We start from the raw sequence: 14633 nt of genomic DNA, 5'->3' as shown, positions 1-14633 counted from the left end.
AATTTCCTACCTAGGCAGGAGAATATTTAACACTCCAATCTATTTATATCATGTGATCTTTTATCATGTTCCCTGTGATATAAATACTGCTATGTTTCCTGACTAAATTGAATCAAGTTTATCATCCCTTTTGATCTCTGTTCTCGATCGATGGTTCTCTTCCACAATCGTGGTACTGTACTTCTTCTTCGTCTAAGAAGTGTGCACAACCTCTATACTCATAACCGTGGATTCAACTGAGATCCACTTACTGTGCAAATCTGGTTTAGTACTACATAAATTGAAATTTGATGAATCTTCGCTTCTATATAGACTTGCTACATTTGAAGTATAACATTCGGTCACCAGATCAGATGCTTAACGTTAAGCCATCCTATTGCTAGTTCACTCTTTCCCCGGGGCTCCTCCAAAGTCTTCTCTAGGACGCAAGCAACGCAGCCAATCTTCGCGAGTCTTCTCTTTTGATAAATCTCTTTTCTTTGAGTTAACATGCAACTGTACCAGGTGTTCTGGGATTGGATAGAATGCCATTTTCCCACACTTCCGATTTTGGCGCGGATTCCGCGCCAGCCGACCAGTCATCCGCCTGGGTATATGAGAAGATCGGAGTTTGATGTTTCTTTTGACTCTCTTTGGCTGCGGTTGAGGACTGACAATGCTATCTGGCGATACAGACCTCATGCGGGTAGTATGCTCTGTAAGAAACCCCGCCTGGCGTCTTCTCTTGCGGGAGAGTCCCGCCATTTGTATATGTAGGAAGGGTATCAAGTAAAGGAGGACGGTATATAAGATCATGAGAGATATTTATGGTAAGTGAAGCCAAGTCTCCTGTCTCGCTTTCTAATGTACTGGTAAATTTTAGTCTGTCATCCAAACATTAGTGGCTCTTTATAGACGATATCGACACCCAAAATAGCTGGAATGGTTCAAGTCAGGGTACCGTCAATTCTTCGCTAGCTTTAATCACAGTTGCTTTGAAGTTTGGTCGATGAACCTTTTTGCATAGACATAAAACCCGCAAAATTTGATTGACACTCTGTTGTTGTGATCAGGCCGGTGCTGAAAGTAGGCAGTCCAGCCTTTGTATCATTAATTTCCTTATCCTCGTAGTTGAATTGCACAGTCAGTCATCAAGAACGGGTTAATGTGCTCTACAAAGTATGGTAATCATCTATAATCCTCGAAATGGATTACGCATCTTCGTGCTTAAAAAAGAAAATTTGCGCAGCAAGGCACACGATCCGCAATTGTGGCGGATGCGAACTCACCCATGAATCCAAACTCCGTCAACTTCCTCTTATACATGGAATATTATACCGATAAAATGAGAATAACATGTCTTCAAATACGAACAGGATGACCTTCACAAGCAACGAACGGCGTGCCCAGCGCAGGCAGCAATGCCGTGAAGCTCTGGCAAATCACATCTGTAAGAGATCTACGAGAAACGAACGATCTAATTTTGTGATTAACCAATATTTATTATGCAGACCAGCGCCTGGGCCTCGTCGTACCCCCAGGCCGGGTGCGCCTACAGCCATCGGCGGAGGATGGCTACGCGTGGTCATCCTCCAAAGCCAAGGAATATCTTCTGAAGACAAATCTCGGCCGCGGAACCGTCGGCTTATATCAAGACATAATGGATGAGCTGGGACAATCACTTGAAGCCGTGACACCGAAAACATTACACGCGAACAAAGTGGGTGAAGATGCGCCATCAACGAGAGAGGTGAGGCCCACATTTAATTATTCCTCGGAGCATACAAGAATGATATAACGTATTATTGTCCCAGAGCCCGGAAATCGATTCGGAGTCTTTCACAGCTACAATTCAGCGATTGGAGCAGCAGAACAAGGAGCTTATTGGTAAGATTGGGGAGCTCCAACGAAGCGAACAAGAGAGGCGAGCCAAGCTTCGTCATCTTGAGGAAGAGCTTGAACGCCACAAAAGCTACCTTGAAAAGTCAGAGGCGGAGTTGCTCCGGGCCAGAGGCGGGATTACTGAAGCTTTGGTAGTGTTGCAGAAATGGCAGTCAGGAGGTGAAACAGTTTGAGCAGAATTATAGGAAAGTTCAGCAAATTGAAATTGCGGCCTACCACATAGTAACATAAATAAATTATTAGTACGCATTGATGCTATATGTACACACACACAATTGATTAACGGTCGGCGGCTCAGCCGAAAGCGCAACTATCACTTATCTACCAGTTTTATGCATCTTTGGGTATAAGCCGTGTCTCCTTGGAGCCCAAGCAGTATTTCCTTCCGTATTTGCCATTTCAGTTTCCAATCTAATAGCAGATCCCTGTGGGTTAGTATTGGTTAGTAGACTGGCTTGAAGACGCTTCTTCAAGTGTTCAGCATCCTATCTTCGGCAGTTGAAGCGCGTCTACCGTCTGTCACAAGGAGTTGGGCTTATTAAGACGGGGGTATTTTGTTCGTTCGTCGGCAAAGTTAAGTGGCCTCAAGTCGGCCCGTAGCGATGGCAAACCGTACTGAGGCTCGCAGCTAGTTTACATGGTCCTTCGGTTTTAACATCCTTTGCAAAGCCTCTTTGGGCTAACAAATTGCGTTTGCCGTCCTGGGAAAACGTCTTCGAGTTTGTTGAGGCCTGCGGCTATCCTGAGACTCCTGAACACGATCATAATATTTAAAGCTTAGCCATGATTACTGAACCAGATGGGCATTAGTATTGTCAATATTTCAATATTTTACAGTGTCACAAAGATACCCAGGATGGTCTATAAGCTACCGGAATCCGGAACAGGCAGTTTCACCATTGTCTTGGCGCTAGGATCTGAAACCGTTTCTCTGTATAAACATGGCTTCAATTTAGAATTTAGCTATCTATGCAGGGACATAGCCGGTCTTATGACTTGAAAGACAGTATTTAACAAAGCATGTTCTTGATTCCTTTGGTAGTGAGTTTCTATCATCCCTCAGTCACAATTATTATTGTTAAAGCAAAGTGACTGGTAAATTCCGTTCAAGATTGTTTTAGTTATATCAAAAATTTTACACACTCTCCATTTCCAACGTCTCGTCCCTTCCTTCGATAATCCTTAGTGAAATGAACAAACATAAGTCCTGAGAAAATGACTCACCTGGCCACGTGGGATATGCTGACCGCCTGACAATTCGGAGTTATCCTCCGGAGATGGGGCACGAGATCTTCTCAATCGCTCTATCTCAACGATATCATCTTGAATAACAGACGGAAGAAGCGTCATGCGTGTGTTCAATTTCTTTTCCCGGATAGAGTGGACTCTAGATGGGTCTTGCAATGCCAAGTTGAGCTTGTGAGAGAGTATTTGGACGCGCTGGATATGAACCGGGTTTGACATTATAAATTGATATTGACGGAGGCACATGAAACGAACTTGCTAATACCAAGAGTGGATGTATAAGAAATATTATATGAAGGAGGTATCTGATGGCTCACCACTTTTTTAGAGTATTTCTACATTCCAAAAATTGGCTTTACCAATTCAGCTTTTGTTCTCCTTCCATGTGTATCTGCATTGTCTTTTAAATTTCGGTTAATAATGTCGAATGTTACCGTAATTGTAACTGCGTTTTTCTCATCATTGGACTTGCCCAGATCTCTAACTGGCAAGTGATCAATGCCACGAAAGTGATCTTATAATATGAAACCCTCTGTTGCTCAATTTTGCGTATGGAAAGCCATTACTGCCGGAGTTCCTGCCATCGCTCTCTGATTTGGACAGTCGCTCAACTTGCTTTATAGCCATTCTGAAACTGCCTCCAATTATCCAGGCTCCTCATCTCCCCTTTTCATGCGTTGCTGTTCCAGGAGATACCCGATTTCCAACCCATCCAACTCATGATTTGCCTGTGCTAGCGACTGGCCCTTGATCTGCTCTGGTCAAGTCGTAATAGCCCGGAGAATCCCTGGAAGATTATTAGAGAAGCTGTGCTAGAAGGGAGTTACCGACCATTGCAGACACTGTACGCTTACGGATCGATCGTTGAGGAAAGTGCGAGACGTGTCGTGTCGACTTGGTATCTAGGGCACTTAGAATCCCTAGAAATACCAACTAGAAGATATTGATCTAACTGGCGAAATGGATCTTATGCCGATTCTGTTGGCGTCAATTCAGACTACGCTTGATCAAGTTCAATTACCTGTACTTTCTGTGCGTAAAAATCAATTTTCCATCCCACCATTAATTTTACTCAGTTGAGTATTGAGATCAAAACTCTTTTCATTATATAGACGAACAAGAACATGCGGGAGGATAAATAATCATTCATTTTCTATGACTCATCCAATTCTAAACTGGTTTTCGTCCAACCAAGTACCGTCTTGTTTGTCTCAGCCAAGACTCAATGCGATGGCCCGGTATATATCAATGCGATCATGGCCATTTCCGCAGGTCTACATGTCTCTAACAACATGCCGAGAAAGCTTTCAAGATGGGCGCAAAAATGGTTCGGCCTTGTGGCAATACATGTCGTCGTTATTCGACGATCGCGCAGTGGGAACCTACGCTTTTTCCAATCTACCTTTCCTCCGCACCGAGCAACGGTACGTGACTCCTTTGACTGGCCTTCGTTAAACTAATTTCGAGCAGGATGTTATATTGAATTTGGAAGAAGAAGAAGAAGAATGTGGCTTATCAAAGGAAAGCACGTTATGCCACACTCAACTTTGACACGAAGGCAAATAGAGTCATTAAGGCGTGACTTTCTTATGTACTGTAGAATGCTGTACATACGGTAGCATCCACTATAAGACCATGGCCATCAAGTGAAATACAGTGCGATAGCATCTTGACAGGTAATCAGAGTCCAGAGCGTACAGTATGTGTGTGTTTGTGTGTGTAATTCATTTACGCCGACCCCTCGCAAAAGTTGGTTTACCCAACTAGGCCAAAATACGAATCCGTACCTTAGCCTAGCGGGCTATGGTTTATAATTCAACTGCAAAAGCCATATGCAGCATACAACAACTATATACCTCTGTACGTACATCTGTCTTGCGTCACTTCTTAAACGAACTTAGAGCCTCGTTGGGGCCTGCCTTGGCCTCGTAGCCGTTATTTTGGATTGTTGCCCTCATGGCGCGCGACTTTGGAACCCAGAGCGTACAGTATGGATGGATGGATGGATGGATGATTTCATTTACGCTGACCCCTCGCGAACGATATGCAGCATACAACAACTATATATCACTGTACGTACATCTGTCTTGCGTCACTTCTTAAACGAACTTAGAGCCTCGTTGGGGCCTTGTAGCCGTTATTTGGATTGCTGCCCTCATGGCGCGCGGGTTTGGAACCGCTGTGATGCTTCTGCGAAGTCCAAGATAGCTTCCACTGTCTTGGCTCGCGGAGCAGTGTCGCCTCCTCTATGTCCTCCTACTCCCAGCAGTGTTGATATGTTGTTGAGTGCGTCCCCAACCTTCTCTCGAAGTTCCTTGCGTAGGTGGCTCAGCGCGGGGCAGTCCAGGAGGACGTGTATCACACTTTCCCGCGCGCCGCAGACACACCGGTCATCTTCGCGATGGCGGAACAACTTGGCGTATGTTGACAACCAGCAATGTCCTGTTCGCAACTGCGTCAGAAGGTACGCTCGGTTTCGAGGTAAGTTTCCATAGAGCTGTCTCGTGTATTTGGCTGGTAGTGAATTGTCGATCTTGCGAAGGTGGCTGCCGTTGCGGGATTCTTTCCATTCGCTTTCTCACTGAGCGTGGATGCCCTTCCTGATGTGGGCCCTCTCTCGCGATAGCAAGGGAGAAAACGGGTGGGTTTGGCCTGGCATGGCCGCCTCTTTAGCTAACCGGTCTGCTGTCTCGTTCCCGGGTTCGTCGCTGTGTCCGGGCACCCATTGTAAACTGACTGCGATGCCGTGCATCTTGGTGTTTGTGGCTGTTCTCAAGATGGTATGGATGATCTGTTGTCCTGACTTATTCCGTGGGTTCTGGATTGCTTGTATTGCCGACATACTATCGCTGAGGATAGTCGCGGATCGGGCCCGAGTTTCCGTTGATCTTCGACGTTGGAGAGCGATCTTGTTGATGAGGATGGTTGCATATAAGATCCCGAGCAGTTCGGCGGCGTGTACTGACCATCGATCCATCTGGCCCACTTGGATTTGTAGACTTTCAGTTGTCTCCGGTGAGCTATTATTGAATCCTGTGGCTGCAGCGCCGAGGTGACCGTGGTGTCCCGAGGCGTCTGAGTAGACGACGACGTCCGACTTGGACCGTGCCGTTTCCGCCCTTCTTATCGCGGCCTGCTTGTCGGGTTCGATCTCAATCGTCGAGAAGGCCTCGGTTCGCCATGGGGGAAGTGGAGTTATTCGTTCAACTTGCGTTCTGGCTCGGCTCTACAAGAAGGCCAAGATATCCTTCACTATATAGGGCCATCTTTTCCCTTGGAGACAGGTCTCTGCCCGAAGACTGTGATGGGTCCCACAACGCCCATTCCTCAGTATTGGACCATGAGAAACTGAGCTGTCTGTTATCAATTGGCGTGATACTATATGACTCAAACAGTTTGTTTGCTTCCGCGTCCACAAGTATGCCTATTGAGCCTACCATGGCCGCCTTTGATGCAACTCTTGAGAAATCTCGAGGTGATTGGGGGAATCTCATACAAGTTCTTCGCTCAGTTTTGGATGATCATTTTATTAAGCATTACCCAAAAGGTGCGCAAAAGGGAGATCATGCTAGTCAATTGACTAGAACTGTCCGGGATTTGGGTGCTGAAGCTACCACAGTGGTTCAGAATCCCCTCCTTTGCATGCTCCTTCGTGCTGAGGAAGATTGATAGTGGCTAGCTTGTTTCATCGAGCTTGTTCAGCTGTTTGAGATATGGTGAAAAAGCCGCTCTATAGGATCGAATATGAAAACAAGCTTTGCATAAGACAGCCTTGGAGCCATGTTGCCTAAACAATTAGTAGTTAGTAGCCCATTTGCGGCATCTGGGCAATTCAATGATCAGTCCACTTATCGCAAGAAATGTTCATGTGATCTGTGTCACTTGTCAGCAGGGATAAAGCTTTCTTTTGCGTAGATGCGGGGGCCGCCCCATGACGAGTTAGTTACTTTAGCAGGCCATTATTGTGGTTAGCATTTCAACAGTATATGTGTCGTGCCTACATGCCATATGTATAGCCTAGGGCGGGGTCGTGACTAGCTGCGATTAAGGCCGTGTTGTTGAAATCGGCCCAAGTTGGACCCAGGTCGGGGATGACAGCATGATTTGCCATCTTGACACACTATACGATACGTAGCTCATCGTATGAAAAGCCACATCAGGGAGAGGACCAAAGTGAGTTTCTAACATTGACTTTAAGTTGTGTGAAGGTTTTCGGCTGTCTTCGATGCTGCTGAGTGACCCTTGGTAGGTATCAATCACTTCGGTCGCTCCTGTCCTGCAGAACAAGCTAGCTTCGAATGGTAATTAAAAAATGGAAAGCTTGTCAGACACATATTTAATATTACATATGTTATCGTTCCCGGCTCCTGGATCCTCTCCCTGATCTGGGCCGAAAAAGGTGGTGTTTGGCGAAGTGTGGATGGGATGTTCCTGTACAAGATATATCTCTCATTTGTTTGTTAGCACCTTTCGAACTTCAATGTTGAAAAAGTGTTAACATTCTTCTTTAATATGTAACTAATTACTATTTCAGCGTCCTATTCCGTATTCCAATCAAAGAATGAAGATAACGAATCATTAAGGAATCAATAACATACGTTTTGTCGAGCTATATGGACGCATGGTGCAGTTTAGTAAGGTAGGGGTTCAACTGGGGGTTCAACTGGCGGTTCAACTAAGTTGAACCATGTATAATTAGCGCATAAATGCATAAGTCTCAGCATAAGCAATTACACGTATTTCGGCATCCGATGAGGTCGGCATCTCGGGCCAAGATTAGTCATATTCTCCTTCACCTGAAAACCATAGCACATGATCCAGGAATTCTGCCGGAATTCAGCCCACTAAGCCTAATCGGGTTTACTTCCCCCATGTACAAAAAAGAGTTAGCATCACTGAAGACAACAGGGGGCGTTTCTTATCAAACTCAATAAAAAGCACCATCTCGCTAGATAGATCTTTTGCCTTTTCCCCAACTTGGTACCTTCGCTAAAATGGACAGCTAGTTTTCGAACCATGCTTTTGGCTTGTCGCACGAGAACCAATTAGACGTGATAAATTTGCTCCAATCTCGGAATAGTCGAAATCGAAGTGAGAAAATAATATACATAGATTAACCTGGTAGTAAACCCCATCCAAGTGGAGACGCTCAAAATATTTCATCTGAACAGCTAGCTGGTTAATGTTTCGCACAATTTCTTGTAAGGTTTTGTCAATTTTGATAAATTCGGCCGTTCAATCATGGTGAATTTAGTTGAATTAGCGGTATGAGCCGTTGCCTTTGTTGGTCCAAAATTGAAGCAAGATTCACTGTTTGAATGTATCCTCTGGAAAGATTGTCGGGTTCAGAAGATCTCCTTTGGTACTAATTCATCGGTCAAGTCTGGTGAAGAACCAATTATGACTGTGAATTGAATATAACATGATTCGTTTAAACAGCCATTTAGTACAATGTGTGTACCAATCAAGGTGTTCAATTTTGATGAATGTAATTCCTTAATTAAGGTGAATTCGTGCGATCGTGTTGAAGGATTGATTTAACTGGTTGATTGTCATAAAACCACACCTCCATTTTATCAAAACTATTCGTTTGTGTCGGGATATATCCTCCCGTCAGAATAAGCAAAGACATATTGTACGTAATCTTGCTCAGCTGCGGCTCCCGCCGCACGGATTCAGGGGCATTGGACGAGGACCTGGAATCTACATCAATCATACACGAATCAATCAACTTTTGCTTTAGCATAAACTGTCCACTTAACTGTGTACACAGTACCTAGCGGGTGATACCAACAGTTTGACTTCAGCTTGTCCTCACAAATTGGTTTAGACGTATCATAATTCAGTGAATTCATCAAACCTGATCACCAACCTTGATCCACCTAGAGCTGTCACAGCATTCCAAGAGGGGCGTTCGAATCGGTCCAAATTGATAACCTAAATCGACCGGTTGAGATCCGCCTACTCAGTCATTTACAAGGATTAGAATAATCTATTTATGATTAAGTAATAATAGGATGTTCATGCTGAAATGCTGTAGTGTGCTCTATGTGCCGAAAGCAGAATACAGGCCCTGGCCCGAGCTGAGCAGTCTATTTAGAAAATGGGTTGAAAAGGTGCTCAAAATGTTGCTCAAAACGTTGCTCAAAACGTGGCTCACCCTACTTTTGAAATCCCCTTGATGAGGTGAAATAGTAACTTGACATAATTAATGACTTTCTAATTCAACGGCTTTCTTATTATGTCTATCTTGTGTCATGCAATAAACTTTCAGCATTGTATCACGGTAATCACGTTGACTCAGCGTGGAAAAAAGTTTCTGATCTTAGGAAGACCTGCTCCGTAAAAATGTGGAATTAGCAATTTGCCAGGCTAGAAATATAAAAAAAGCATGATGAAGTTTGAGCAGAAGTAAACTGCTGGAAATTTCTTTACGAAATAATCACTCCGTCTAAATCTGGGATTAGAGCCAGACAAGCTAGAACCCCGATTTTGATACAACTGAGAAATAACTCGTCGGTCACAGATAAGATTGCTCCACAAATAAACGAGTCCCAAGTACAGTAGTTTTCGAATTCAGTTTGACCCAACACTTTTAAGACTTGATTCCCGGAAAATGAATCCGAAGTACGCTAATCCCGTTTAGTGTCACCGCTCTACTCTATCAGTTGGGCAGAACATTGGTGTTAATGACACTCCGTATGTAATCCCAGAACCGTCATTGGATTCTGCCTTTTCTTTCCGTCTTCTCTGACGCATAAGTAGACTGCTCAGCTCAGGCCAGGGCCTTTATTCTGGTAATAGTCCACAGTACAACATTTCAGCATGAGAAGACCCGCTCCGAACATATTATCCGAGTACGGTGAACATGGCCAGTCAATGCTTAACGAACTATCGAAAAAATTGTACGATCGCAATCAGCCAATGTCGTTACTGTTCATTCGCGAACGAAGTTACTTTCATATAATTGGGTTCCCCGACATGGACCAACCTGAGTGCGATAAAATCCTTTCTCAAATAAAATCTCCCAAGTGGAAATTGAGATTCAAGGAGAAAACTGCCGAAGGCATCATCGTCATTGAGCTCGTTCCCTCTCCGAGTGTCTCCCACGTGGAACCGCGAAACCGAAGCCTGCTTGCCCTCCAGTCTAGACTGCGGCAGCTCCGAAGTGCCCGCCAAGAATCTGCGAATATGAATGGAATCTAAGTACCCAACGGAACGTGCCGAAGTCGACTTTCAAACAAGCATCTTGTAACATTCAATTTCGTGTAAAATACAGCATGCATGGTAATGAATTCGTATTATAAAATACATATACCATTATAGAAAGCGGTCAAGATTCAAGTGCCTAAAATAATAGCCAATCAAAACTCGCATAGTAAGGATTTATTTTCCGGGAATCAAATCTAAAGAGTGTGGGGTCAAACTGAATTCGAAAACTACTGTATGTGTTGAACTTGGGGGGTAGGTAGCCTGATATCATCCCTAATATTAATCCGAAGACAAGCTTTCTATTAATCGTGTTTCTTATCTCAAATGAAAAGCAGCATATGCTGTGATTCAAGACGTCGGTTGAAGGAGTCATGTAAATTATTCTATAGTACATGGATTCACTGGATCCCTTGGGTGCTGGGAACTGCGGATCCCATGATGGAACTATGGTGGGATAGGTCACGGGAGCACGGCGTAGTACTATTGAAAGTTTCGGTTAACACTGAGTTGGGATTTCATCGAGTGACCCTTGGATAGTGGGATTGGTGAGCTGCGTTTCCAGTATCCGGGGATCATCCGGGGGAAGTCCGGCGCTAACAAGTATGGAAGGCGGCCGAAAAACGACCCGGACATGAAAGGCACTCCAGAGGCTCAGGCTTCACCCGTAGGCGTCGCTTGGTGGGAAAAAGTCAACGGGACTCTTAAGTTAACCCGATTGGATGTCTTTCTGGAGGCGTCTTGGCGTTCCTTGTATGGCTTGCATTGAGCGCTCAAAATGGTGGGGGTTAGGAGGGATGCATAACGGTTGTCCGTGCTCCACCGGCTCGTTCCTCCCGCATATTAGCCACATCTCTAAACAAACCTCGTATCCGAATATCTCCCACGTCGGATTTGCCAGCATCATTTGCCCTCCGAAAAAGGTAAATACTGGAAAATCATCTGGCAAACGCGGTAAGTTTGCATGTGTGTGGCAAAAGTCTAGTCTCAACAAGAGTACTAGGCGTAACGCTAGAGCAGGTCTGGGTCGCATTTACGCCATCACTCGGTCGGCATGGAACACTTACACTCAACCAAGGACCTTTAATGGTTAAACCATGGAATGTATTCTCGTCTGTACTTATTCAGGGCCGTGGCTTTGATAGCGGGAACCGGTTACGTTGAACTATCGCAGATTGGGTAGGAGGGGCAAAATTACTAGCGTATATTTAGAGTTCCGGGTCGATCTTACCAGTCGATGGCCCGAGCGCGATGATCCTCTCGGCTATATCCGATAAGCTTTCGCCAAATTACAATGAGCGAGATAGTCCATCTCGACCTCGAGGTGTCTCTAATGAGAATATTGACGAACGGAAGGCGATAAATGCCCGAAATGTGGCATCGGCAGGTTGTTGCTCCACTCCAGTTGTTCGAATTGCGAAAGAACGCTGCTTCTACACGTCAGTACGAGGGATTGATGTAATCCAGTGGCGGATAGTCCGAAGGCTCAGCGTAACCTCAACCAAAAGCCTCAATGACAATAATATGTTATTTCTCTGTATTAAATGTCCTACGACACAGGGACAATTGTCGTATCTCGACAGTCATCGACTTTCGGATCACAGGATCGCTAGGAGCGGAGAGCGGCACAGTTACGTGGGAATGTAATCACGATGGAGCTTGTACCATTGTTCCCAGCGCGCCAAGCCTCTCGCTTCGGTCTCAGAAAAGCAAACTCTATGTTTGATCGTTTAAAAATCTCTTATGGGTGTAGGAAATCAATTATTCCTTTTCGATTCCAGAATCGGGAAGTGGCTCACGACGAACTATTCCTCTGCCATGGCACCTCATTTAATGAGGCCGGGTTAACTTCCCAAAGTGGTTACACAAACGGCCTTGTTACATTATTCTTGTGCGAGTTACCGGCAACTAGTACAGTAAATATAGGATAACGCTGGTCGGCGGGGGCGTTCATTCTCATCTTGGATTTTGAGTCTCTGTCATCATGCCTCCACCCAATCTATCATCACAGGGCCCATCTTTTCACTGCGCCGGTCGCTTCGGGCGTCCTGGCCTCCTCTCCACTGTACTACCTCTATTCACGGATAAGGCGGCAACCTGGTCTTCTAACGCGCTTATGGCCTTTTTGAGGGTTTGAATCTCGTTGTAACCATGTGCCATAGTCTCCATGCTCTGCTGCATGTTTCCATTCCAAGCATTCTGTTCCAAAAACTGCTCTTCTACCCCCCTGAAGGAATTCATTAGCATGAAATAAATTAGCGATCGGAGGACTTGCCCCTAGGAGGAATGCCTCACCTCACTCGACTATCTAGGCTAGCGCAACGGTTAGTATTCATTGCTTCTAACGGCAAGAGTGAGCGAATCAACGTACTCGGTGAAAACTTTGCTTATAAGGTTGGGATCTCTCAGACCGTCCTCCGGGATCGCCCTGTTCCCGTTACAGGCCACGCCTAGCGTTTCCATCGTCATGTCTTCCTCATCTGTTTGCTCTCGATGATCTTCGTCCATTGTATCTTGGTGTTCCTCAGCGCCTGACTGTTCGTCGATGTATTCGAAAGCGCAATCCTCCTCTGGGGAAACGACAGCCGACTTGGGTATGTCATAGATATCGGAAGGCCTTCTAGGCTTGGGAGGGAACATCTGAAGCCATTCAGTGTAGAGACCTGAAGAGGCTTCGTCGCTTTCGGCGCCATGCGTAATAGCCATGGTGATTAGGTTTGTTAAAGTAAAAAGAAGTTCAGTAAGCGGTGGTGGTTGAGATCTGTGTAGTACGGATGGGCCTAGAGAATATATATGCAGTAGGGGTCCTAGTCTAGGCTAGCCCGCATAATATAGCGTGATCTCGTCCGCCTAACCTTTTAGTATATCCTGTGCCCTTTGTGGATATACCGTAAGAAACTAGTACATGAAAAATTACTATTGTAGATTGTCTACTTGCGGATCTTGCCCTAGAACATGCTATCAACCTGGATGGCGTGGTATTCTATATGGGCTGTCCGACTAGTACGGCCGAGCTGGCGACTGACTCTACTAAAAGAAAGCTTCACATTGTTTATTCAATGAGGGAAATAGGCAGAAAATGAAAGACCTGCATAGACCGAATTTACCCAGTTTTGGGATAATTCAGATAGGGCCCTTGTTGGTGGGGTTTGATCAGGTAGGAGATATTGTAAATTAAACGGATCGAAAGTACTATTTGCTCCGTAATCGACAATTGATCATTATATCGACCCTCTAAATTCACTGTAGATAATTAAATCGGGAATTAGTTAAGGAGGTAAATAGAGTTGAATTGTCCAATTCACGACTTTAGTTAGCCGTATCACAATGCTACATGGTGCAAATAATCGGTACCAAATAATACCCACCTCACGATTCAATTGCACTAGCAATAAAAGGGACTATCTTGATGTTCCTGACTAACTAAATTCGTTATAGTATTGAATAGCGTCGCAAATGCGGTTGGTATATTCCAGAAGGTTTTCAACAGGTAAATGCCTGGTACTTTCCCAGTCCGCTTAACATTTCGACATCTTAATTTTTTGTTCTATCCATCCGTCCTACGACCCTTTTTGTTTCCATACTTGATTTTATATCCCCCCCAAAAATGTCAGAAGGCATATACACTCTTTGGACGGTGGAAGAAGAGGACAATTTGCAAGAATGGATGGCTCGTCATCAGCATTTGCCCTGGAAGAAAAGGCGTGAGGAATACTTCAGGCAGACGGGGAAATGGAGGTCTATTAGCTCGCTCCGTAGCAAGCTCGAGCAATTGGACCAGGGTATTCGCCGACAACGCCCTCTCTATGAAGAGGTGGTCCAAACTGGCTCTGTACGGAATCTATTCCCTGAGCGAAGCCTTTTGGAGGAGCTCCCTCCTTTTCCCCCACCATTGATCTTGAAGACTCCCGATCCATTAGTCCGTCAAATACTGGAACAGTGGCGGCAGACTGAGATATATCAAGACAATATTTTGGCAACGAGCATGTTTCCACGGGAAGGGTTCACCCCTCCGTCCACCTCTCTTTCGAAATATCCATGCATTCCGAGTAAGGACTCTCATGACAGTTCCCCTACAGTGGCACTCCACTCTGACATACCTTTAGATACGAACGAAGCGATATTCCCCCATCACCAGGCCGACGGAACACCGTGTGGATTACGATACCCTTTCACGCACCACGGGCATACCAAAGGAAGCCACGGTATCCACGGACTGAGTTGAAAGCATAGCAATTATGGGTGCTATAGCGAATTTTCGGGTATCTATATCACGGCCCATAGGCCGTGGGGTTTCT

The 14633-nt window shown here is 45.1% G+C and overlaps 2 protein-coding genes across 2 annotated transcripts; one reads left to right on the top strand and one right to left on the bottom strand.

The window, feature by feature from the left end:
* Window positions 1-1356: 1356 nt before the first annotated feature.
* On the top strand, window positions 1357-2054 carry N7496_006054 (uncharacterized protein; the record flags this gene model as incomplete). Its single annotated transcript, XM_056698983.1, has 3 exons — window positions 1357-1429; window positions 1491-1729; window positions 1794-2054. The coding sequence occupies 3 exons, from the start codon at window positions 1357-1359 to the stop codon at window positions 2052-2054; spliced, it is 573 nt and encodes a 190-aa protein (XP_056554396.1).
* Window positions 2055-12357: 10303 nt separating this feature from the next.
* On the bottom strand, window positions 12358-13041 carry N7496_006053 (uncharacterized protein; the record flags this gene model as incomplete). Its single annotated transcript, XM_056698982.1, has 3 exons — window positions 12358-12562; window positions 12631-12648; window positions 12707-13041. The coding sequence occupies 3 exons, from the start codon at window positions 13039-13041 to the stop codon at window positions 12358-12360; spliced, it is 558 nt and encodes a 185-aa protein (XP_056554395.1).
* Window positions 13042-14633: the final 1592 nt, after the last annotated feature.

This window comes from Penicillium cataractarum, assembly GCF_028827025.1.
Source record: "Penicillium cataractarum strain IBT 29864 chromosome Unknown utg000005l, whole genome shotgun sequence".
In the NCBI taxonomy this organism is placed as follows: Eukaryota; Fungi; Ascomycota; class Eurotiomycetes; order Eurotiales; family Aspergillaceae; genus Penicillium; species Penicillium cataractarum.
The sequence above is the reverse complement of the archived record's forward strand: the minus strand, read 5'-3'. Positions and strand labels throughout refer to the sequence as shown.